The following is a 20,181-nucleotide window of genomic DNA, read 5'->3' on the forward strand; positions in this document are numbered from 1 at the left end:
AATGAAGACTATAATGAGAGACAAGAAAGGTCACTACATAATATGAAAGGGATCAATCCAACAAGAGGATATAACCCTGATAAGTATATATGCACCCAATATAGGAGCACCTAAATATATAAAAAAACTTCTATAGGACTTTAAGGGAGAGATCGACAGCAATACAGTCATACCTGGGGACTTTAACACCCCACCGACTTCACTGGATAGATCTTCCAGACAAAAAATCAACAAGGAAACAGTGATTCTAAATGACACACCAGATCAGGTGGATTTAATTGACATTCACAGAACATTTTACCCCAAAGCTTCAGAATATACATTCTTCTCAAGTCCACATGGGACATTCTCAAAGACAAACCACATGTTAGGACACAAAACAAGTCTCTACAAGCTCAAGAAGACTGAAATCATAACAAGCATCTTCTCGGACCACAATGGCATAAACTTAAAATTCAACCACAATAAAAACACTAAAAAACATTCAAACACAAGGAGGCCAAATAGCATGTTTTTAAACAGTGAATGGGTTACCAAAGAAATCAAGGAAGAAATTTAAAACTTCCTGGAAACAAATGAAAATGAACACACAACAACTCCAAATCTATGGGAAATGATGAAAGGAGTCCTGAGAGGGAACTTCATAGCACTACAAGCCTACCTCAGAAAGCAAGAAAAACTTTTAATAAACCATCTAAACATACATCTTAAAGACTTAGAAAGAGAGCAACAAGAAAAGCCCAGAGTAAGTAGAAGAAAAGAAATAATAAAGATCAGAGCAGAAATAAATGACATAAAGACTAAAAAACAATACAAAAGACCAATGAAACCAAGAGCTGGTTCTTTGAAAAGATAAACAAGATTGATGAACCTTTAGCCAGACTCATCAAGAAACAAAGAGAGAGGACCCAAATAAACAAAATCAAAAACAAAAGAGGTGAAAGAACAACTGATCCAACAGAAATACAACTATATACCACCAAGCTGGACAACCAGGACAAAATGGACCAATTCCTAGGAAAATATATCGTGCCAAAACTCAATCAAGAAGAGTCAGAAGACCTGCATAAGCCAATAACTGCTGACCAAAGGGCTCCCAGCACACAAAAGCTCTGGCATGGATGGCTTCACAGGGGAGTTTGACCAAACATTCAAAGAAGAACTAACACCTACCCTCCTCAAACTATTCCAAAAAATCCAAGAGGAAGGAACACGTCTGAGCTCTTTTTAAGAGGCCAGCATTAGCCTAATTGCAAAACCAGATAAAGACACTACAAAGAAAGAATTACAGGCCAATATCCCTGATGAACATAGATGCTAAAATGCTCAACAAAATATTAGCAAATCAGATCCAGCAACATATTAAAAAGATCATACACCATAACCAAGTGGGATTTTTCCAGGGATACAAGGCTGGTATAATATTCACAAATCAATAAGCGTGATACATCATATAAACAAAATGAAAGACAAAAATCACATGATCGTATCAATAGATGCAGAAAAACCATTCCACAAAATCCAACACCCATTTCTGATAAAAACTCTCAGCAAAGTGGGAATAGAGGGATCATACCTCAACATAATAAAGGCCATATACGACAAACCTACAGCCAATATCATACTCAATGGGCAAAAACTAAAACCATTTCCAATAAGAACAGGAAGAAGACAGGGATGTCCACTTTTACCACCCTTATTCAATATAGTTCTGGGAGTCCTTGCCACAGGCATCAGACAGGAAGAAAACATAAAAGGCATCCAAATTGGAAAGAAGGAAACAAAATTGTCGTTATTTGCAGATGACATGATATTGTACACAGAAAACCTTAAAGACTCCACCAAAAAACTACTAGATTTAATAAATGAATTCAGCAAGGTAGCAGGATACAAAATTAACACCCAGAAATCGATGGCATTTTTATACACCAATAATGAACTTGCAGAAAGAGAAACCAAAAAAAGAATCCCATTTACCATTGCAACTAAAAAAATAAGATACCTAGGAATAAACTTAACCAGAGATGTACAAGATCTGTACTTGGAAAACTACAGGACACTGAAAAAAGAGATAGAGGAAGATATAAACAAATGGAAAAAAATACCATGTTTGTGGATTGAAAGAATTAACATCGTTAAAATGTCCACACTACCGAAAGCAATCTATAAATTCAATGCAATCCCTATTAAAATACCAACAGCATATTTCACAGAGCTAAAACAAACACTTTGAAAATTTATATGGAGCTAAAAAAGACCCCAAATAGCCATGTCAATCTTGAAAAAGAACAAAGTTGGAGGGATCCCAATACCAGATATCAAGTTATACTACAAAGTCACTGTAATCAAAACAGCCTGGTACTGGCACAAGAACAGACACATAGATCGGTGGAACAAAACAAAGCACCCAGAAATTGACCCATGCCATTATGGTCAATTAATACTTGAGAAAGGAGGCAAGACCATACAATGGAGTAAAGACAGTCTCTTCAATAAGTGGTGCTGGGAAAATTGGCTAGGTACATGCAAAAAATATGAAACTAGACCACCAACTTACACTATACACAAAAATAAACTCAAAATGGATAAAAGACCTAAATGTAAGATGTGAAACCATAAAAATCCTAGAAGAAAACGTAGGCAGCAAAATCTCAGACATCTCTTGTAGCAATATGTTTGACGATACCTCTCCTAGGGCAAGAGAAACTAAGGAGAAAATAAACAAATGGGACTATATCAAAATAAAAAGCTTCTGCACAGCAAAAGAAACTATCAACAAAACAAAAAGGGAGCCCACTGTATGGCAGAACATACTTGCCAACGACACACCAGATAAAGGGTTAATATCCAAAAAATATAAGGAAATCATACAACTTAACAAAAAGAAGACAAACAATCCTGTTAAAAAATGGGCAAAGGATCTAAATAGACACTTCTCCTAAGAGGACATACCGATGGCCAAGAGACATATGAAAAAATGCTTAATGTCGCTAATCATCAGAGAGATGCAAATGAAAACCACAATGACAGCCCGGCCGGGCGTGGCTCAGCGGTTGAGCGTCCACTTAGGATCCAGGCGATCGGGGTTAGATTTCCCGGTCAGGGCACATGCTCGGATTGCGGGCTCGATCAATGACTCTCTCATCATTGATGTTTCTATCTCTGTCTCTCGCTCTCCCTCTCTCTCTCTGAAATCAATAAAGATATATTTAAAAAAAAGAAAAAAGAAAAAAAAAGAAAACCACAATGACATGTCACTTCACACCTGTCAGAATGGCTGCCATCAACAAACAACAAGTGCTGGCGAGGGTGTGGAGAAAGGGGAACACTGCTGGGGGTGGGAATGCAGATGGGTGCAGCCACTATGGAAAGCAGTATGGATTTTCCTCAAAAAATTAAAAATTGACCTACCATTTGACCTAGTGATCCCACTTCTAGGAATATATTCTAAGAATCCTGAAACACCAATCAGAAAGAACTTATGCACCCTTATGTTCATAGCAGCGCAGTTTACAATAGCTAAGATCTGGAAACAGCCCAAGTGCCCATCAGTAGATGAGTGGATAAAAAAGCTGTGGGACATTCACACCATGGAATACTATGCAGCTGTAAAGAAGAAGGATCTCTTATCCTTTGAGACAGCATAGAGGGAACTGGAAAGTATTATGCTAAGTGAAATAAACCAGTTAGAGAAAGACAAGTACCATATAATCTCACTCATATGTGGAATCTAATGAACAAAGTAAACTGATGAACAAAATGGATCCAGAGACATAAAAGCATGGAACAGATTGAGGGATCTTAGAGGGAATATGGGGATGGGGATGGGGGAGTGGGAGGGGAGAGATCAATCAAAGAACTTACATGTTTATAAACATAACCTATGGACACAGACATTGGTCTGGGGAAGGCCTAGGGGTGGGGTGGATGCGGGGAGAGGTGATCAATGGGGGTAAAATGGGACATCTGTAGTATTTTCAACAATAAAGGTAAAAAAAAAAAGGAACGGAAATTTCTACTTGTCAACAGCATTCTTACTTGATTTATACTCTGTGTAAAGATATATCATATCTTGGTTATTAATTTTCCCGGGAGACTGTTCTTATCTTTAAAAACAAGCAGATTAAAAAATTTCAGGTGGAATTTTCTAAATATATGATATGCAGTTTCTGAAGTACTTTAGCATGTGAAATATTTCTTGAAATTGCCTTATTGATAGAATAGGTGTTTTGGAACAATCCTATTGAGGACAAATAAAAAGTTGGGTAAAGTATAGAAAACAGCTACTTGAAGGCACCTGGTAAGTAACAAGACCAGGCCCGGATCTGGGGTCAGACATAGGCTGAGGGTGGGTGACATCTCTGCTCTAGGCCGAGACACTCGGGGTGTCATGCCAGGTGTTAGAGTGTATTTGCAGTAAGAGGTGCAGTCTTTGACATCTTGACCATCTTACACCCAGATGTGGATTAAGTGATGCCAGATTGTTATGTGTCTTGAGATGCCTAACGGAAGCAAATGTGACTTTCAGAAGAAAGACACCATCAAATTATTTCTACAAATGATTTTGCAAATACAATGCCCATAGATAATCTAAACAATGAGACATTCAAGGAGATACATGAGCGAGAGAGAACCAGCAGAAACAAAGAGAACAGAACAGGCTCACAAAGATTCCACATATTTGAACGATCAGACACAGACTTTAAGATGACTATGCCTATTGTATTCTTAGAGACAAAAGACTGAGCACTGACAGAAAACTAAAAACGATTTTTAAAATATAATAAATTACTATGGGTATGAAAGACACTAACAACCTTTTAAGTTCAGATATTTTTATTAAAAATAAAATTTTTTATCATACTTTAAGAATTTTTACCATACTTAATTCTTTCTGATTTTTGAATAATTAAACATCTTTCAGTAAAACAGTTACTATTTACTAAGTGCTTATCATTTGCCTGGTCCTGCTTTCATATATCTTTATCTCATTTAATCTGTACAACGTCTTTGAGAGACAGGTTATTATTTTGTCAATGTAGGAACTGAGTATCAGAGAGGTTAAGAAACTTGCTTGAAGGTCAGATGTTAAATAACTGAGCAGATATTCAAAACCCCATGCCTGTCTGATCCGAAGCTGAAGGACACGCCTAGAACAGAGATTCAAATTTCCCTTATGCAAATCAAGGAGCCTCTTGAAATATATACTGGAAGATGCCAAAAGAACAAGGGGAAGCATCAAATTGAAAAATCTAGGATGAAACTTGCATACAGTGGATACTCTAAAAATGTGTTAATTTTCTGCTAAGTCTAGGAGTTCACCATAAAGTTTTACAGTGATGTACTAAGACATATTTTTACTACTCAGGTAGCTTTTGCTAAAACTACATCTCAATAAAGACTCTCTATAACTTGAAGATTTATCCCATTACTAGTTCATAACTTTACTTCTTACGTGTCTGTATGGATATGTAAGACGTAAGTGAGAGCACAGGACAGTCAGTGACAGAGGGCGGGCGGGAGCCAGGGGTTCCGACTGCAAAGCCAGATTCTGATCGTTACGTCACACCGAAAGTTGGATGTTACGTGTAATAATAAGTATGTCCCGGTGTGTGTTCAGGTATGTATAAACATGCGTGCACACGTGGCTGCGACACTTCCGACGTGATGCTCTGCGGCACAGCACTACCTGTCCTCCTTCCACTACCTACAGCATCAGCGGCTGCAAGCAGCAAAAAGCCACTTGAAGAAGCCTAAGAAGCCATAAATAACAGGCGTAAGGATTCCTCAGTGGGAAGGGCTTTACCTGGACACACACCAAGTGCACAGGCTGTGGCCAATCCTCTGCTTCATTCAGAAATAGAATCCATCGGGAACAGTTTGCTTCACAAACCTTGCGCACTGAGAAGGGACCCCTAGTAAGACTGTGAGACATCAGGACACCAGCCGCTGAGGGCAGGCTCTTACTCTTCCAGAACTCGGTTCCGCTGCAGGAGAGGTGTGCAGCTCATTTTATACATTAATAGAATATAATTTTCCCCATTTACTGCACTGTAAAGTTTCAGCTCTAAAATGGCAAGAAATTGGGCAAAAGTGAAAATGCAAAGATTCTATTTTAAACAAAACTATTGTGCTTGACACTGTAGGTACACTCCACATCCATGGAGAGCAAAACAAAAGGAAGCAAAACAGCAAACTCAGTACTTTCTGAGTCTATAAGTGGTGTAGCCAATTCCTTCTCCTCCCACAAATAAACAAACTATTAAACTGTTTTTTGACATCCACTATCGGTACTATGCTAGGTACAGAGGATATTTAAATGTTAAAAAAGATATCTGGCACAAACTAGAGAGGAAACCAAGATATGGAGGAAGTATGAACAGCAAAACGCATCTCCTAATGCTCTCTGTGCCACAAGCGCTGATAAGAGAGCATCTCTTCCATGTTTTCTTTTTAGTCCTTACAATAAGCCATCAAGTTAAACACTCTCTAGTTCTTAGGTATATGAAAAACTGAGGCTTTGAGCCACAAACCAAACACTTGTGTCCCCCTTCCCAAATTCACATGTAGAAACCTAATGTCTAACGTGATGGTATTCCCAGGTGATTAGGTCCTAAGGGCAGAGCCCTCATGAAGGGCTTCCCCAGACAGCCCATATGGGGCAATGTCCACCAGAGCCACAGAGAGCCACCAGCACAAAATTCCGGCCCAAGCTGGAGCAAGCCAAGTCCAGAGTGCCAGCACTAGCAGAGCCACCACAGAGAACCCCCGCAGGGCCAGGCCGGGCCCAGGCACAGCACCACCATGGGGACAGGGACACCTGACTCCTGGAACCTAAGTCATTGCCCAGAAAAGCTATGGGAACAGGGCTGCCACCCTAAAGAGTCTGGAAGGCAGGGCGCACCTCCTACCAATCCCCCACCCCCAATCCCAGAGAGCTGAGCAAAAAGATTGGCTCAAGTTTAAGGTTTTGGATTTAGGAAGAGCAATAGGGAGCAATAGGGAGCAATCTGCCTCAGAATGACCCACAGCTTGAGAGTCACCCGTATCTGATTTAGATATTTAAATGATACTTATAATTATAAAGTTAAGCATATTATATCAAGTGCTCAAGTCAAAGCTAACAAAGGAAAGGATTGCACCTTTGTAAAAATGTCACCCACATAAATTTAAAGATTGAAATATCTAACATTCACCTCTAGAATTATCATGACCATCTGCTATCACTGTATTTACTGACAGAGCAAGAGAGGGATTTAATTTTAAATTGAGCTGTATGTGTACGATATTCAACTTCACCAACACTCCAGCGTATCTGAGTAATTTTAGTGTTTTATAATAAAAGCACTAAAATTGATTGAATAATGCCATCTGATCTAAAGCACTGAAATGGGGGGGAAATAAAAAAATGTATTACCTGCAGTAATCGCCTTGCTTAGTGACCTTGGCCAGGGAGAAAACGCAGTCAACAGTTGCTAGGTGATGTACTGCTTTGCACAGGGAGTGATAATGTTCATTGAAATTCCTACAGAAGCAACAAAAAGGTGAGCAGAAGTGATTTCTCAGACTCACAAAGCTGAAGGACAAGTCCTTTATTAGCTGAGATCAGCTAAAACAAAATAACCAGTCATAACTAGCAGTTAAGAGAGTTGGAAATTACATAGAACTACTTTTCTGTTTAATATAATAATTTAATCACTGAGGCTTCTTTTTCTTCCATTTGGATAGAATTTTATGTATTTAAAAGTGTCTATGCAAAAACGTTTACTGTTAATACCTATTGCACATTTCGTCTCACTATGACACTTCAACTTAGATATAATGAACACAAATGCAGCGAATGTTTTCATTTAGTTTCAGTAACACTGAATTGGAAGCTTCTCCATGGCAGAGTTCACGTCTATCTTACTTACCTATCAGTACAGCCCTAACATCTAGCCCAAAACCTTGTCATAATCTTGAAGGCAAGTACAAAGAAAAGGACTTTTTTCAGTGATCTGCAGTTATCTTATTAATAGTGCATACAGAAATTTACTTTCAGATTTGTTTCCAAAGAATGATGGCCACTGCCTCAAATCTTTGGCTAATATTTAAATAACCGATGGTCTAGAAGCTTAAAAGCACCCTTTATTGAAAGACATAGTCAGAAAAAATACAGGAATGTACACAGGTGCGTGCACTCTCTCTCTCTGTGGCTTAAACTACCCTGTTATCTCAAGAGCACAGGCATCCCTTACAGTGTCCTTTTAAAGAAGAACCCGGCCCCAAAAGAGGTAACATTCACCACAGTACTTCTCTTAAAGCAGATTTCACTACTGTACTGTGAGTTTCAGAAACTTTGAGGTTTAGTCTGTCTGCTCTGTAAGAACAGAGGTTTCCAGAGCGCCTCCTAGCTCGAAGAGGCGACCAGGTTAAGCTGCCACATGACCAGTTGTTGTTTTACTGTCACTATACTGATTTTTTAAAAAATGTATCTTTATTGTTGAAAGTATTACAAATATCTCCCTTTTTCCTCCAGTGATCCCCTCCCCCTTGCAGTCCTCCCTCCAGGCCTTCACCACACTATTGTCTGTGTCCATGGGTTACGCATAAGTGCATATAAATTCTTTGGTTTATCTCTTCCCACTCCCACCCCGCCTTCCCTCTGAGATCCCTCAGTCTGTTCCCTGCTTCGATGTCTCTGGGTCTATTTTGTTCATCGGTTTATTTTGTTCATTAGATTCCACATATGAGTGAGATCATGTGATACTTGTCTTTCTCTGACTGGCTTATTTCACTTAGAATAATACTCTCCAGGTCCCTCCATGCTGCCTCATAGACTAAGAGATCCTTCGTTTTTACAGCTGCATAGTATTCCATGGTGTGAATGTCCGAGAAGATGCTTGATACGATTTCAGTCTTCTTGAACTTGTAGAGACTTATTTTGTGTCCTAACATGTGGTCTATGTTTGAGAATGTCCCATGTGCACTTGAGGAGAATGTATATTCTGAAACTTTGGGGGAAATGTTCTATAAATGTCAGTTAAATCCATCTGATCTAGTGTGTCATTTACAGTCCCTGTTTCCTTGTTGATTTTTTGTCTGGAAGATCTGCCCAGTGAAGTCAGTGGGGTGTTCAAGTCCCCTAAGATGACTGTATTGCTGTCGATCTCTCCAGAAGTTGTGTTTTTTTCAGCCTGTGTGAGTCTTTTCTTCTAAGTTGGGTTTCTTGTAGACAGCATGTATTTGGGTCTTGTTTTCTTATCCATTCAGCTACCCCATGTCTTCTGATTGGGACATTTAATCCACTTATATTTAAGGTTATTATTGATAGGTACTTATCTATTGCTATTTTATTTCTTTATGCCTATGCTTCTCTTTCTCTCTTTTTCTACTTCTTATTACAGCGGTCCCTTTAACATTTCCTGCAATGCTGGTTTGGTGGTGATAAACTCCTTTAGCCTTGTTTTGTCTGGGAAGCTCTTTATTTCACCACCTATTTTGAATGATAGCCTTGCTGGATAGAGGAGTCTTGGTTTTAGTTCCTTGCTTTGCATTACCTGGAATACTTCATGCCACTCCCTTCTGGCCTGTAGAGTTTCTGATGAGAAATCAGCTGACAGCCTTATGGGAGCTCTTTTGTAGGTAACAGCTTGCTTTTCTCTTGCTGCCTTTAAGATTCTCTTTTTATCTTGAATTTTTGGGATTTTAATTGTGATGTGTCTGGGTGTGGGGCTCTTTGGGTTCTTCTTGCTTGAGACTCTCTGTGCCTCCTGAACTTGTGTGACTTTTTCCTTGACCAGGTTAGGGAAGTTTTCTGCCATTATTTCTTCAAACAGGTTCTCTATCCCTTGCTTACTTTTGACCTCCTCTGGCACTCCTATAATGTGAATATTGTTACGTTTCATGTTGTCCCACACTTCCCTTAAACTGTCCTCCTGTTTTTTAATTGTTTTTTCTTATTGGATCTCTGATTGAGTGATTTCTTTCTACCCTGTCTTCTAATTCACTGATACGATCCTCAGCTTCCTCTAATCTGCTGTTTATTCCTCCCAATGTATTTTTTATTTCTACTATGTCATTCTTAATTTCCTTCATAGTTTTTGTATCTTTTCTCACGCTGTTGAGTATCCTTACAATCAGTATTCTGAACTCTATATCTGATAGATTGTTTATCTCCATTTCATTTAGCTCTACTTCTGGAGAATTCTCTTGTTCTTTCATTTGGGACTTGTTTTTTTGTCTCCCCATTTTTGGCTGCCTGTTTGGATTTCTTTCTATGTATTAGGTAGATCTGCTAGGACTCCCAGTCTTTTGGATGGTCTCTGGTGCAGGCCAATGTTAGACACTGTTTATGATTGGCCTGTTTGAAGCTTCCCACACTCCACAGTTTGTGGTTCCCTCTGCTCTGGCTGGGTGTGTTTGAACAGGACTTCACTATATTGATTTTTTAAAATCTGTAATTTCTGCCCAGCCGGGCGTGGCTCAGTGGTTGAGTGTCGACCTAGGATCTGGGCGATCGGGGTTTGATTCCTGGTTAGGGCACATGCCCGGGTTGCAGGCTCGATCAATGACTCTCTCACCATTGATGTTTCTATCTCTCTATCCCTCTCCCTTCCTCTCTCTGAAATCAATAAAGATATATTTAAAAAAAAGAAAAAAAGAATATCATGAAAAAAAAAAATCTGTAATTTCTGATTTTTCTTATAACATCAGACTAAAGTATTCTATGTAAATGAGTTTTTCAGATACTAAAAACATTTTAAGTGTCCAGCTTTATTTTTGTGTTAACTATTTATGAATTAAAAAATGTACTTATGGTATATTTTATACTTCTCTGAGTACAGAGAACACAGTGAATATAATATACCTATTTCTCACTGAATTAAAATTCATCAAAACAAACAACATGAATCCCACTAACAGTGTTAAGAGTCAGTGCAAAAGTCCCACACAAAGGAGACTGGCCCCTGGTACCAGACAGGTGGTGCTCAGTTGCCACCTTAAAATGCCTCTTGATTTTGAAGATGCCACACGCTGCATGGACCTAACATTCCTGGAGTGGTTGCCCAGAGATTATACTTTGACCTTCCTGTTCTGGCATCAGTTTTAGATCTGACCACTCATTTACCCCTTGGACTGTGCCCTGTTCTAATTACTGACCCAGTTAGTCTTCCTATCCTGGCGTGTGTGCTCTCTCTCTCTTTTTGCCAGAGAGCAGCCATGCATGGTATTTCTGCTCTTGCCTATCTGGATACGAGTGTCAGAGGACCTCTGGCATGAAAAACAGTCCATTTTTTGTTCCTCTCACTCCGTTTTCCTAATGTCTTGTCACTAAAGCCCTAATTTGCTTTAAGATAGCAGCCTTAGGGTGAGGGGAACTGTACCTGATGATATTTCTAAATTTCTAGAAATGAAATGAGGGACACAGTTCTTAGTAGAGACCATTTCAGTTAAAAAAATTATAAGAAAAAGTCATGGAGGGATAAGGTAATTATTTTGATATGGACAACAATGTTCTTTCTCATGCCAATTATATGAAGCTCTGAATGCGATGAGCAAAGGCCCTAAATCTCGAGCATCGTCACCGTACCTCTACCGAGCCCTGCTTGGCTTCTTGCCCTTATCCACTTTCCATATCACAGTCATTCTCACACTGAGAACGAGCAGTTGAAAACTGGGCGATTCGGGTAACAATCGGAGAGACTGGGTTCATGTCAGACAACATGCAACTCCATCGATAAGCCACCAGCCAACGAGAGGGCAGCCAAAGCCTGAACCTCAGTCTCAGCTCAGAAGGTGCTGCGGAGGCCGGCTGAGACACTCGGGTTCTAAGGCTGCCGGTACAGTTTACCATCAGGCGTTGCTCAATGATATCTGAAGTTAATAAAAATGGAAGGGATTTTATATTTTAGTTGAGCTACTGTGTAAAAGATATTATAATTCAATTTTAAAAGAATTTGCAATTGAGGAGATTCTTCAATATCCACAGCCCATTTTCTAGAAGACAGAAGATGAGACATTTTTGAGAGAGGGTTCCATTGATAGAATTTCTTACAGCCTAGATTTCTTGCAGTATTTTGATCAAAAGTAATATGACTAATGTACAACAGTTTGTATCTCAGTAACAGACAAACACACTTGTAATAGCTGGTATTCAATCCTCTGATGTCAGGTTGTTGAGGTCTGGCACCTCAATTAATAGTGCACATAACAACCAATGCAGGAGCGCTAGCTGCAAATGTCTCAGTCAAATTTCAGCCAGTATCCTTTTTTAGATAAAAAGTAATATATTTTTCTTATTTTGAAAGTAATACTTGTATGTCATATAAACTTCTGAAATCATGTATTTGCAAAGTAAATTAAAATTTCCAGAAAACTTTCCATTGAGAAATAATCAGATATTTGAGACTACATACATGTGCGCGTGTATGAATAGATTTATCCAAAGAATATAAAAAAATGGACAATAATCATATTAACATAAGCATATATATTTGATTTTTAAAACATACAGCTTTATATGCTGTGCACAAATGTGAATTTACACATACAGAACTGTATCACACTCGGATACTGTTGTGCATCCTTCACTCAACAATGTATCACAAGCATCACAGCCTCCTGGTGTGTCTAGTTAGTGTCGGCTCACTCTCCGCAGCTCTCAGCTGCAGTAGACGGTGGTGCAAGGAGGCAGAACTCCCCTGGGTTAATCTGGCAGAAGGGCCCAGGCCAAGGGCTGACACAGTGAGAGAGGCATCGGTACCGGAGGGATGACAGAAAAGAGGAGAGGGCAAGTCAAAGAGATATTTCAAAAGGAAAGAAGACAAACAGGAATCTGGTAACAGCTAAGGGACGAGGGAGGAAGAATGAGAAAGCTCATGTAGGAGCTGGGAGACGCCTTCTTCAGCCCAGAGTAATGACGGGAGAGCAGAGCCCAGGTTTCTGCAATCACGCCACTATGACTGAATGAATTCCAAGAACCTCACCGAATCCCAGAGCCCGAGAATGTGGCCTGTGAAGCTGGGAAGAAGTCATTTTAGTCCAGTTTTCACATCCTCAGTGATGCTGCTAAGGGAAAAGCCAGGAGAACTAAAGGACTCAAGGGCCCTGAAAACCGTTAAAATGGGAAACTGAAAGTGAATTGGAGATATCAAGACGGCAGCGTAGGTAACAGCTGCACCCACCACCTCCTGCAACCATATCAAAATTACAGCTAAAATACAGAACCACCATCACTCGGAGCCTCCTGAAATCTGGCTGAACAGAAGCCCTGCAGCCAGGGAACTGAAGCAGCACCGAGACCGGGAGGAGGGGCGGAGACGAGGGCGGATCGGGGCTGAATTGTGGAGACGTGGTTGCAGGCCCACACCCGGTGCCTCGGTTTAAACCCAGGAGGGAATATCAGGGGTGGAGGTTTCCCGGAGGAGTGAGGGGTCCCAGCCCCACAGCAGGCCCCCAGCCCAGGGCTCCAGGGCCGGGGAGAGACGTCCCCACAATTCCGGGCTGTAAAACCAGCGGGGACTGTCCCTGAGGGTCACAGAGGCTGCGGGAGCCCCAGCAGCTCCTCTTAAAGGGCCCGTGCTCGGCCTCACTCAGACGCGCTCCCTCTGAGCCCAGCGCTGGGCAGCAGCCCGAAAAGACCTGGGACACTTGGGGAGGAACTAACCTGCCTGAAATCCGGGAGAGAGGCGGAAGGGCAGCTTCCTCCCAGGCAGAAGAGCTGGCGGAGACCACTGCTCCTTTGGCGAGTCCTCCCTGCAAATAGCCGGCAGGCAGGCGCCATATTTGAATCACCAGCACCTGACTCTCACCTTAGGCCCCGACCTGTGATTGTCGGAGGCCCCGCCCCTCCCCACCTGCAGGCTCATCCAAGCCATTTCCAGGGGCTTTTTTGTGCAAGTGGCCTCTCCATCCTCATGCTTAGGACTTTCCTAAAATCTCTCAAACAAGCAGCAGCGGGCCCCATACAGCTTGATAAGCGGCCCCAGGCCTGGCACTAGCGGCAGTTTGCATTGGCTTATAGCTTGGCCTCTCCTGGACACCACCAAGCCAAGCACAAGTAGCAGCCAACTATGGATTGCTGAGTAGCTCATGCTGGGTGGCGCTGGGCAAGGGACAGGCAGAGGCTGACTTTGCACCTCCTGGGAGGACCAAGAGACAGTACATCTCTGCCCACAAGTCTGGTGGTCAGACTTGACTAGGCTGGATTACAATCCTACCACATCCATGAGTGACACACTCAAGGGGCACACTTGGTGAACACCAAAGCCCCACTGAAGTAAATCCTGATCCATAGGGGAGTCTTCAGCACAGCAGCTCTTTGGCTGTAGCTGCAGCTGGTCCTCACAGCCGACTGGCCGGGGGGTCAATTCCTCCCAGGGACACCAACAGCAACCAAGGCTCAACTACAACAGGACAGCGCACACAGCCCACACAGGGGAGCACCTAGAAGGCCCAGCTTAGGTAACTGGGGAGGCTGAGCCACTGGACCCTACAGGACACCTACTACACAAAGCCACTCTACAAATTCCAGGAGACATAGCAGCTCTACCTAATACATAGAAACAAACACCTGGAAGCAGCCAAAATGTGGAGGCAAAGAAACATGTCACAAAGGAAAGAACAGAAGAAATCTCTAGAAGAGGAACTAAATGAAATAGATCCAAGCAAGCTAATGGATGCAGAGTTCAGAATTTTGTTTATAAGGATGTTTAAGCAGACTGTTAGGGAAATAACTGAGAAAATCGATAACATAATGAAGTACCAATTTGAAATGAAGGCTATACGAACTGAAATGAAGAATAATTTACTGGGAATCAACAGTAGAGTAGAGGACGCTGAGAATCAAATCAGCAATTTGGAACATGAGGAAACAAAAAATACCCAACAAGAAGAGCAAAAAGAAAAAAGAATCCAGAAATACGAAGATAGTATAAGGAGCCTCTGGGACAACTTCAAGAGGCCCAACATTCGTATTATTGGGATCCAGAAGGGGAAGAAAGAGAGCAAGAAATTGAAAACCTATTTGAAAAAATAATGACAGAAAACTTCCCCTACCTGGGGAAAGAAATCGACTTACAAGTCCAGGAAGCACAGAGGGTCCCAAAGAAGAGGAACCCAAAGGAGCCCACAGCAAGACACATCGTAATTAAAATGCCAAAGGTTAAAGACAAAGACAGAATCTTAAAAGCAGCAAGAGAAAAGCAGTTAGTTACCTACAAGGGAGCACCCATACGACTGTCAGCTGATTTCTCAACAGAAACCTGCAGGCCAGAAGGGAGTGGCAAGAAATATTCAAAGTGATAAAAAACATGGAACTACAACCAAGATTGCTCTACCCAGCAAAGCTATCAACTAGAATTGAAGGTCAGATAAAGAGCTTCACACAGATAAGATAAAGCTAAAGGAGTTCATCACCACCAGACCAGCACTACAGGAAAAGTTGAAGGGTCTTCTTTAAGAAGAAGCTAACGAACAAAAGAATCTGACAAACTAAATAGACCCAGAGACACTGACTGACGCAGGCAACAGACGATCATATTTCAGAGGAAAGAGGGAAGGGGGTGGAGGGTGGGAAGAGATTAACCAAAGAAGTTATATGTATAACCCATGGACACAGTCAATAATGGGGTGAAGGCCTGAGGAGGGGGTGGGAGCAAAATGAAGGGGGTCAATTGGGGGGGAAAAATGGGACACATGTAATACTCTCAACAATAAAGATAAATTAAAAAAGAAAGAAAAAGGAAAAAAGAAAGTGAATTGAGAAAGGAACAGAATAAACCACATTTCCATCCCTGGATTTAAGACTCTGAGTCAAGATACCCTCAAAAGACTCAGGATAAGTAAATTAGAATCTCTTTCTGACCCTATAATTGAAGACTCCTCCAGACAAAAAGAGATACAAACCTTTTAAAAACTGTCATATTTTATCTTTTTTGTTCTCCTCCCCCCCACTTGTAGGGTTGTTTACTTTAAATATATAAAGCTCCCTGAAGGAACTTACTAAATATTTGCTGTTCAAATTTTTAAAAGAGAGATTTTTGTTTAGAAAGATGCCTATGGATTCATCTTGGGCAGGCTCGACAGCCTGAGAGCAAAGGGTATAGATGCCACCACCACACACCCTGTCTTGAACCTGGGATCTGATCCTTAACCCATGAGCAACTTATTTCTGCATCTCATTTTATTCGTTTATAAATTGGGGGTGATGATAATACTTAGTTTGCAGGGCTCCTGTGAGGAGTAATGAGCTGGTACATATTAAAGTGCTTATATGAGTGGTTGTCCGGAGCCAGCGCCTACGGACTTAATGCAAGCCAGCTGTGCACATCTCTTCCCAAGTCCTTCCAACAGGAGCTGAAAATCAGTCATGGTGCAAGTATTCACCACAGGGATCAGCAGAGAGTGGCCATAGCCATTCTCCAGCACACTGCTGACTTAAACTTGCCAATATGAACACAACTATTAACAAATCCAGAATGAGAAATCTCTAAGACAACGGCAAGTACTCTTCCAAAAAATCTGATACTATGAAAAACGAAATCTATTCTAGATTCAAACAGACTAGAGACAGAATAGCCAAATGCAGTGTGTAAAAATTGATTAGATCTTTCATTTAAAAATTTGAGGGAGGTAATTCAATATATTCTTAAATTAATATTATTTTTTCTTAGGTGTGATAATGGTGTTAAGATTATATAGCAGAACCTCCTTATTTTTAGAAAATGTAAGTTTAAGTATTTAGGGGTGAAGTGTTATGTCTAAAACTTACTTTCAAGTATTTCAGGAGACAAAGTGCATGAGAGACAGAAAACAAACACAGCAAAATGCTAACACTTGATACATCTAGGTGAAGGGTACAGAGGCATTCATTCCCATAAATTTAAATTTTTAAAAAATAAAAATTAGGGAGTAAACAAAACAACTCACCCACACTTGTCCAACTCTGAAAATGTTAAGCCTTTATATAAGAAAAGTAAAACAAGTCCAAGGTGGAATTTCAAAAGAATGACTCTAGTAAACATCCTTAGCAACAAAGTGTTAGTACAGTAACAATAAAGTATATTTAGTCTCTCAACAAAGACCAAAATGAGCTTACATTTCAGTGGATTAAATATAAAATCAAACACACATACCCAATTGTTCTACGGCAGGTCACAAGCAGTAATCCTGGCTTTTCTTTTTTTATGGAAAGATTTTTTCTGGTCTATTTCTAATAGCAAAAAGTCAGATTATGTTTTTATTGTAAACTCACTCTAGAAAATCCAGCCATTCAGCACTGCAGTCCAGGACCAGCTGCTCCCGGAGCTGACTCAGATGTCTGTAACTTTCTACAATGAAAGGAGAGTGGAAGCGGCTCACAGCTTTTGTGCTAGAAGAGGGGGAACATAAACAGGAAATCAAGGTTACTAAGAAGCCAGTAATGCCATCTCTTCACAAAACTAAAGAAGATATTTATTATTCTCTGATGAACCTTGAAAGTAAATAGCTGTAAAAAGAGAACATTCTTTAATTATGGCCCTGAACTTTTATTTATTTATTTTATTTTAAATATATCTTTATTGATTTCAGAGAGAGGAAAAGAGAGGGAGAGAGAGATGGAAACATCAATGATGAGAGAGTCATTGATCGGCTGCTTAGCCCGCAACCCGGGTACGTGCCCTGACCAGGAATCGAACCCCGATCGCCTGGATCCTAGGTCGATGCTCGACCACTGAGCCACGCCTGCCCAGGCTGAACGTTTTTTTTTAAAAAGATGTTTTTATTGATTTCAGAGAGAGGAAGGGAGAGGGAGAGAGAGGTAGAATCATCAATGATGAGAGAATCACTGATTAGCTGCCTCCTGAACACTCCCTACTGGGGATCAAGCCCACAATCTGGGCATGTGCCCAGACTGGGAATCGAATGGCGACCTCCTGGTTCATAGGTTGATGCTCAATGGCTTAGCCACGCTGACAGGGGTGGCCCTGAACTTTTTTGATTCCAAAGATTTTGTTGTAAATAAAATACTTGGAGTTCACAGGACTTTGTTCAGGCAGCTTTTAAAATGCATTTCAAATTATATCCATATATGGCAAAATGAAAATTTAGAATTTTCATTTCATATGCAGAAAGCCTTTTCTTTAAATTATACTAAATGAAAATGCTTGCTTTAAGGAAAAAAAGATCAGAAGCAAACATGGCAAAATAAGTGCTGACAAAGCTGGGAGGTGGATATGTTGGTGAAGCCCATACTATATATTCTATACTTTTCTGTATCATTAAAGCATTTCAGTGAAAAACGGAAAAATACAAAGCATCACAAAGAATAGTGACACATTAAATCAGGAGGCAAAGAGGAGCGTTGTCGATCTCACTGTAGATTCCCGGGACCGGGCATGGAAAGGAACGCCCTGTGCCCTTCCTCTGGGCTTGTGCACAATCTCTGATTCTTCATCAAGAAGCTGCAGTGCACACCGGGGAGGCCGTGGGTCCCCAGTTGGAGAGCCTGGCCAAGGCCCCAACTCTGCCACTTACTTGCTAGCTATATGACTTTGTAAATATAACTGACCTCTAAACATCACTTTCCTTGTCTATAAAATGTGCAGAACAGTATCATCACCTCCAGGCACTGTTGAGGATCGAACAGAGAGTGGCTAAGAGTCCCTCTGTCATTAATACTCAGGGTTCGGACTCGATCTGTGGTGCTACCGCGGTCGATGTTATTACTATGAGGAGACCTTCGAGAAGAAAAGGTCAGGGTTGAGTGATAAGCAGGCGGGGACAGAGTGCACTCCGATCTCTGTCTGCTCCCCACTCTATCTTTAATGTGGCAAGCGGCTGGACTAGGGGTGACCCTGTCACACTGAAATCTGACCAATGATGTTCTAACGTATCCCTGTCAGGCTCCAAACAACAGATAAAAGTTACAATGAACCTTCCCCAGACCACCTCACTCATTCAACTGACATCACTGAACGTTCAGAAGACGCTGGCACTGATTTGGGCCTGCCTGTTGCTTTTAAATTATGTCACCTAGATTATTATGCAAACATATTTATCATAGCTTTCTCTTCTACCAAACTCACTCAGTGAGACATTTGTTATTGTTCTACATAGACTAACATGATTTTTCGTAATTCCTCTTCATAAAGCATATTTCCGTTCATTAGCTGTAGTACAGGAAAAAAGTAAATAAAGGAAAAATGCCTGCAAAAAGAAAACAGTATCCCCTAAAATCAACAATACTCAAATCTCAATTACAGTTTCTGGTAGCACAGAAAACAAAGAGGCTGGTATTTAGAACTAACAAAACCCGTGATGGTGTCTTCAGCATCCTGTGATAGTGGCAATGGATAACTGTTGTCGGTTTTTATTAAAATAATTAATTACCATTCACACATCATGTCAATATTTTCTCCCATTCTTAACATTTATTCCTTCATGCCATCACCAGCTATAGTCAATCTTCTATTATCTAAGGCAAATGTAATGTTTTCATCCCAAATTCATGCAAGCATATTAATAGCAGTAGCAATAAATATTCCACAAAGGATGCTACTCCGAGGGGGACACACTTCTCTAATGCCACTTCTTTAAGCGAGTCCCCTCTTGGGGATTCATGCTGACCAAGGCAGAAAGGCAGCGTCCCGGGCGGTCCCTTTAGTTTTGTTTTTGATTTATTTTCATCAATTCACGATATAACTCACAGAAAAGATGTAATGAACTATTATAATATGTGCCATGGAAGGCACCGAGAACAATGAAATGCAGAGCTCCCTGAAGTAGAAAATGAAATTTCAGCTTCGTAAAAGTTCAAGCAACCAAATTTATCTTTCCTCTGACGGTTCCTCAACTTTCTTTCCTCATGTGTTTAAAGTGTACTCTGAGGTATAAAAATAAAACAGTAATTTACAAAACAAGAAAACAAATGTTCACAAATAAAATACCCTTTGGAAAAAATGTTTTAAAATTAATGATAAAAAGAATAAAAAATCAATTTTTCTTTGGTTGAAGTTCCATTAAAAGAAACAGGCAAGGAAAATGCTCGACATCGCTAATCATCAGAGATGCAAATTAAAGCCACAATGAGGTGTCACCTCTCACCTGTCAGAATGGCTCCATCAACAGATCAACAAACGCCATGTGCTGGCGAGGGTGTGGGGGAAGGGGAACCTGGTGCCCTGCTGGGGGGAATGCAGACTGGGGCAGCCTCTGTGG

The 20,181-nt window shown here is 40.7% G+C and overlaps 1 protein-coding gene across 1 annotated transcript in view; it reads right to left on the bottom strand.

The window, feature by feature from the left end:
- LOC308547092 (DNA mismatch repair protein Msh3-like) overlaps window positions 1–20,181 on the bottom strand; it is a 70,125-nt gene that overhangs the window by 41,908 nt on the left and 8,036 nt on the right. The window contains exons 4-5 of the mRNA XM_081116836.1: window positions 17,237–17,353; window positions 7,418–7,525 (exon numbers count right to left, since the gene is read on the bottom strand). Of these exons, the coding sequence (XP_080972962.1) occupies window positions 7,418–7,525; window positions 17,237–17,353 (225 nt within the window). The remainder of the gene's footprint in view (window positions 1–7,417; window positions 7,526–17,236; window positions 17,354–20,181) is intronic.

This window comes from Miniopterus schreibersii (assembly GCF_964146895.1).
Source record: "Miniopterus schreibersii genome assembly, chromosome: 17".
In the NCBI taxonomy this organism is placed as follows: Eukaryota; Metazoa; Chordata; class Mammalia; order Chiroptera; family Miniopteridae; genus Miniopterus; species Miniopterus schreibersii.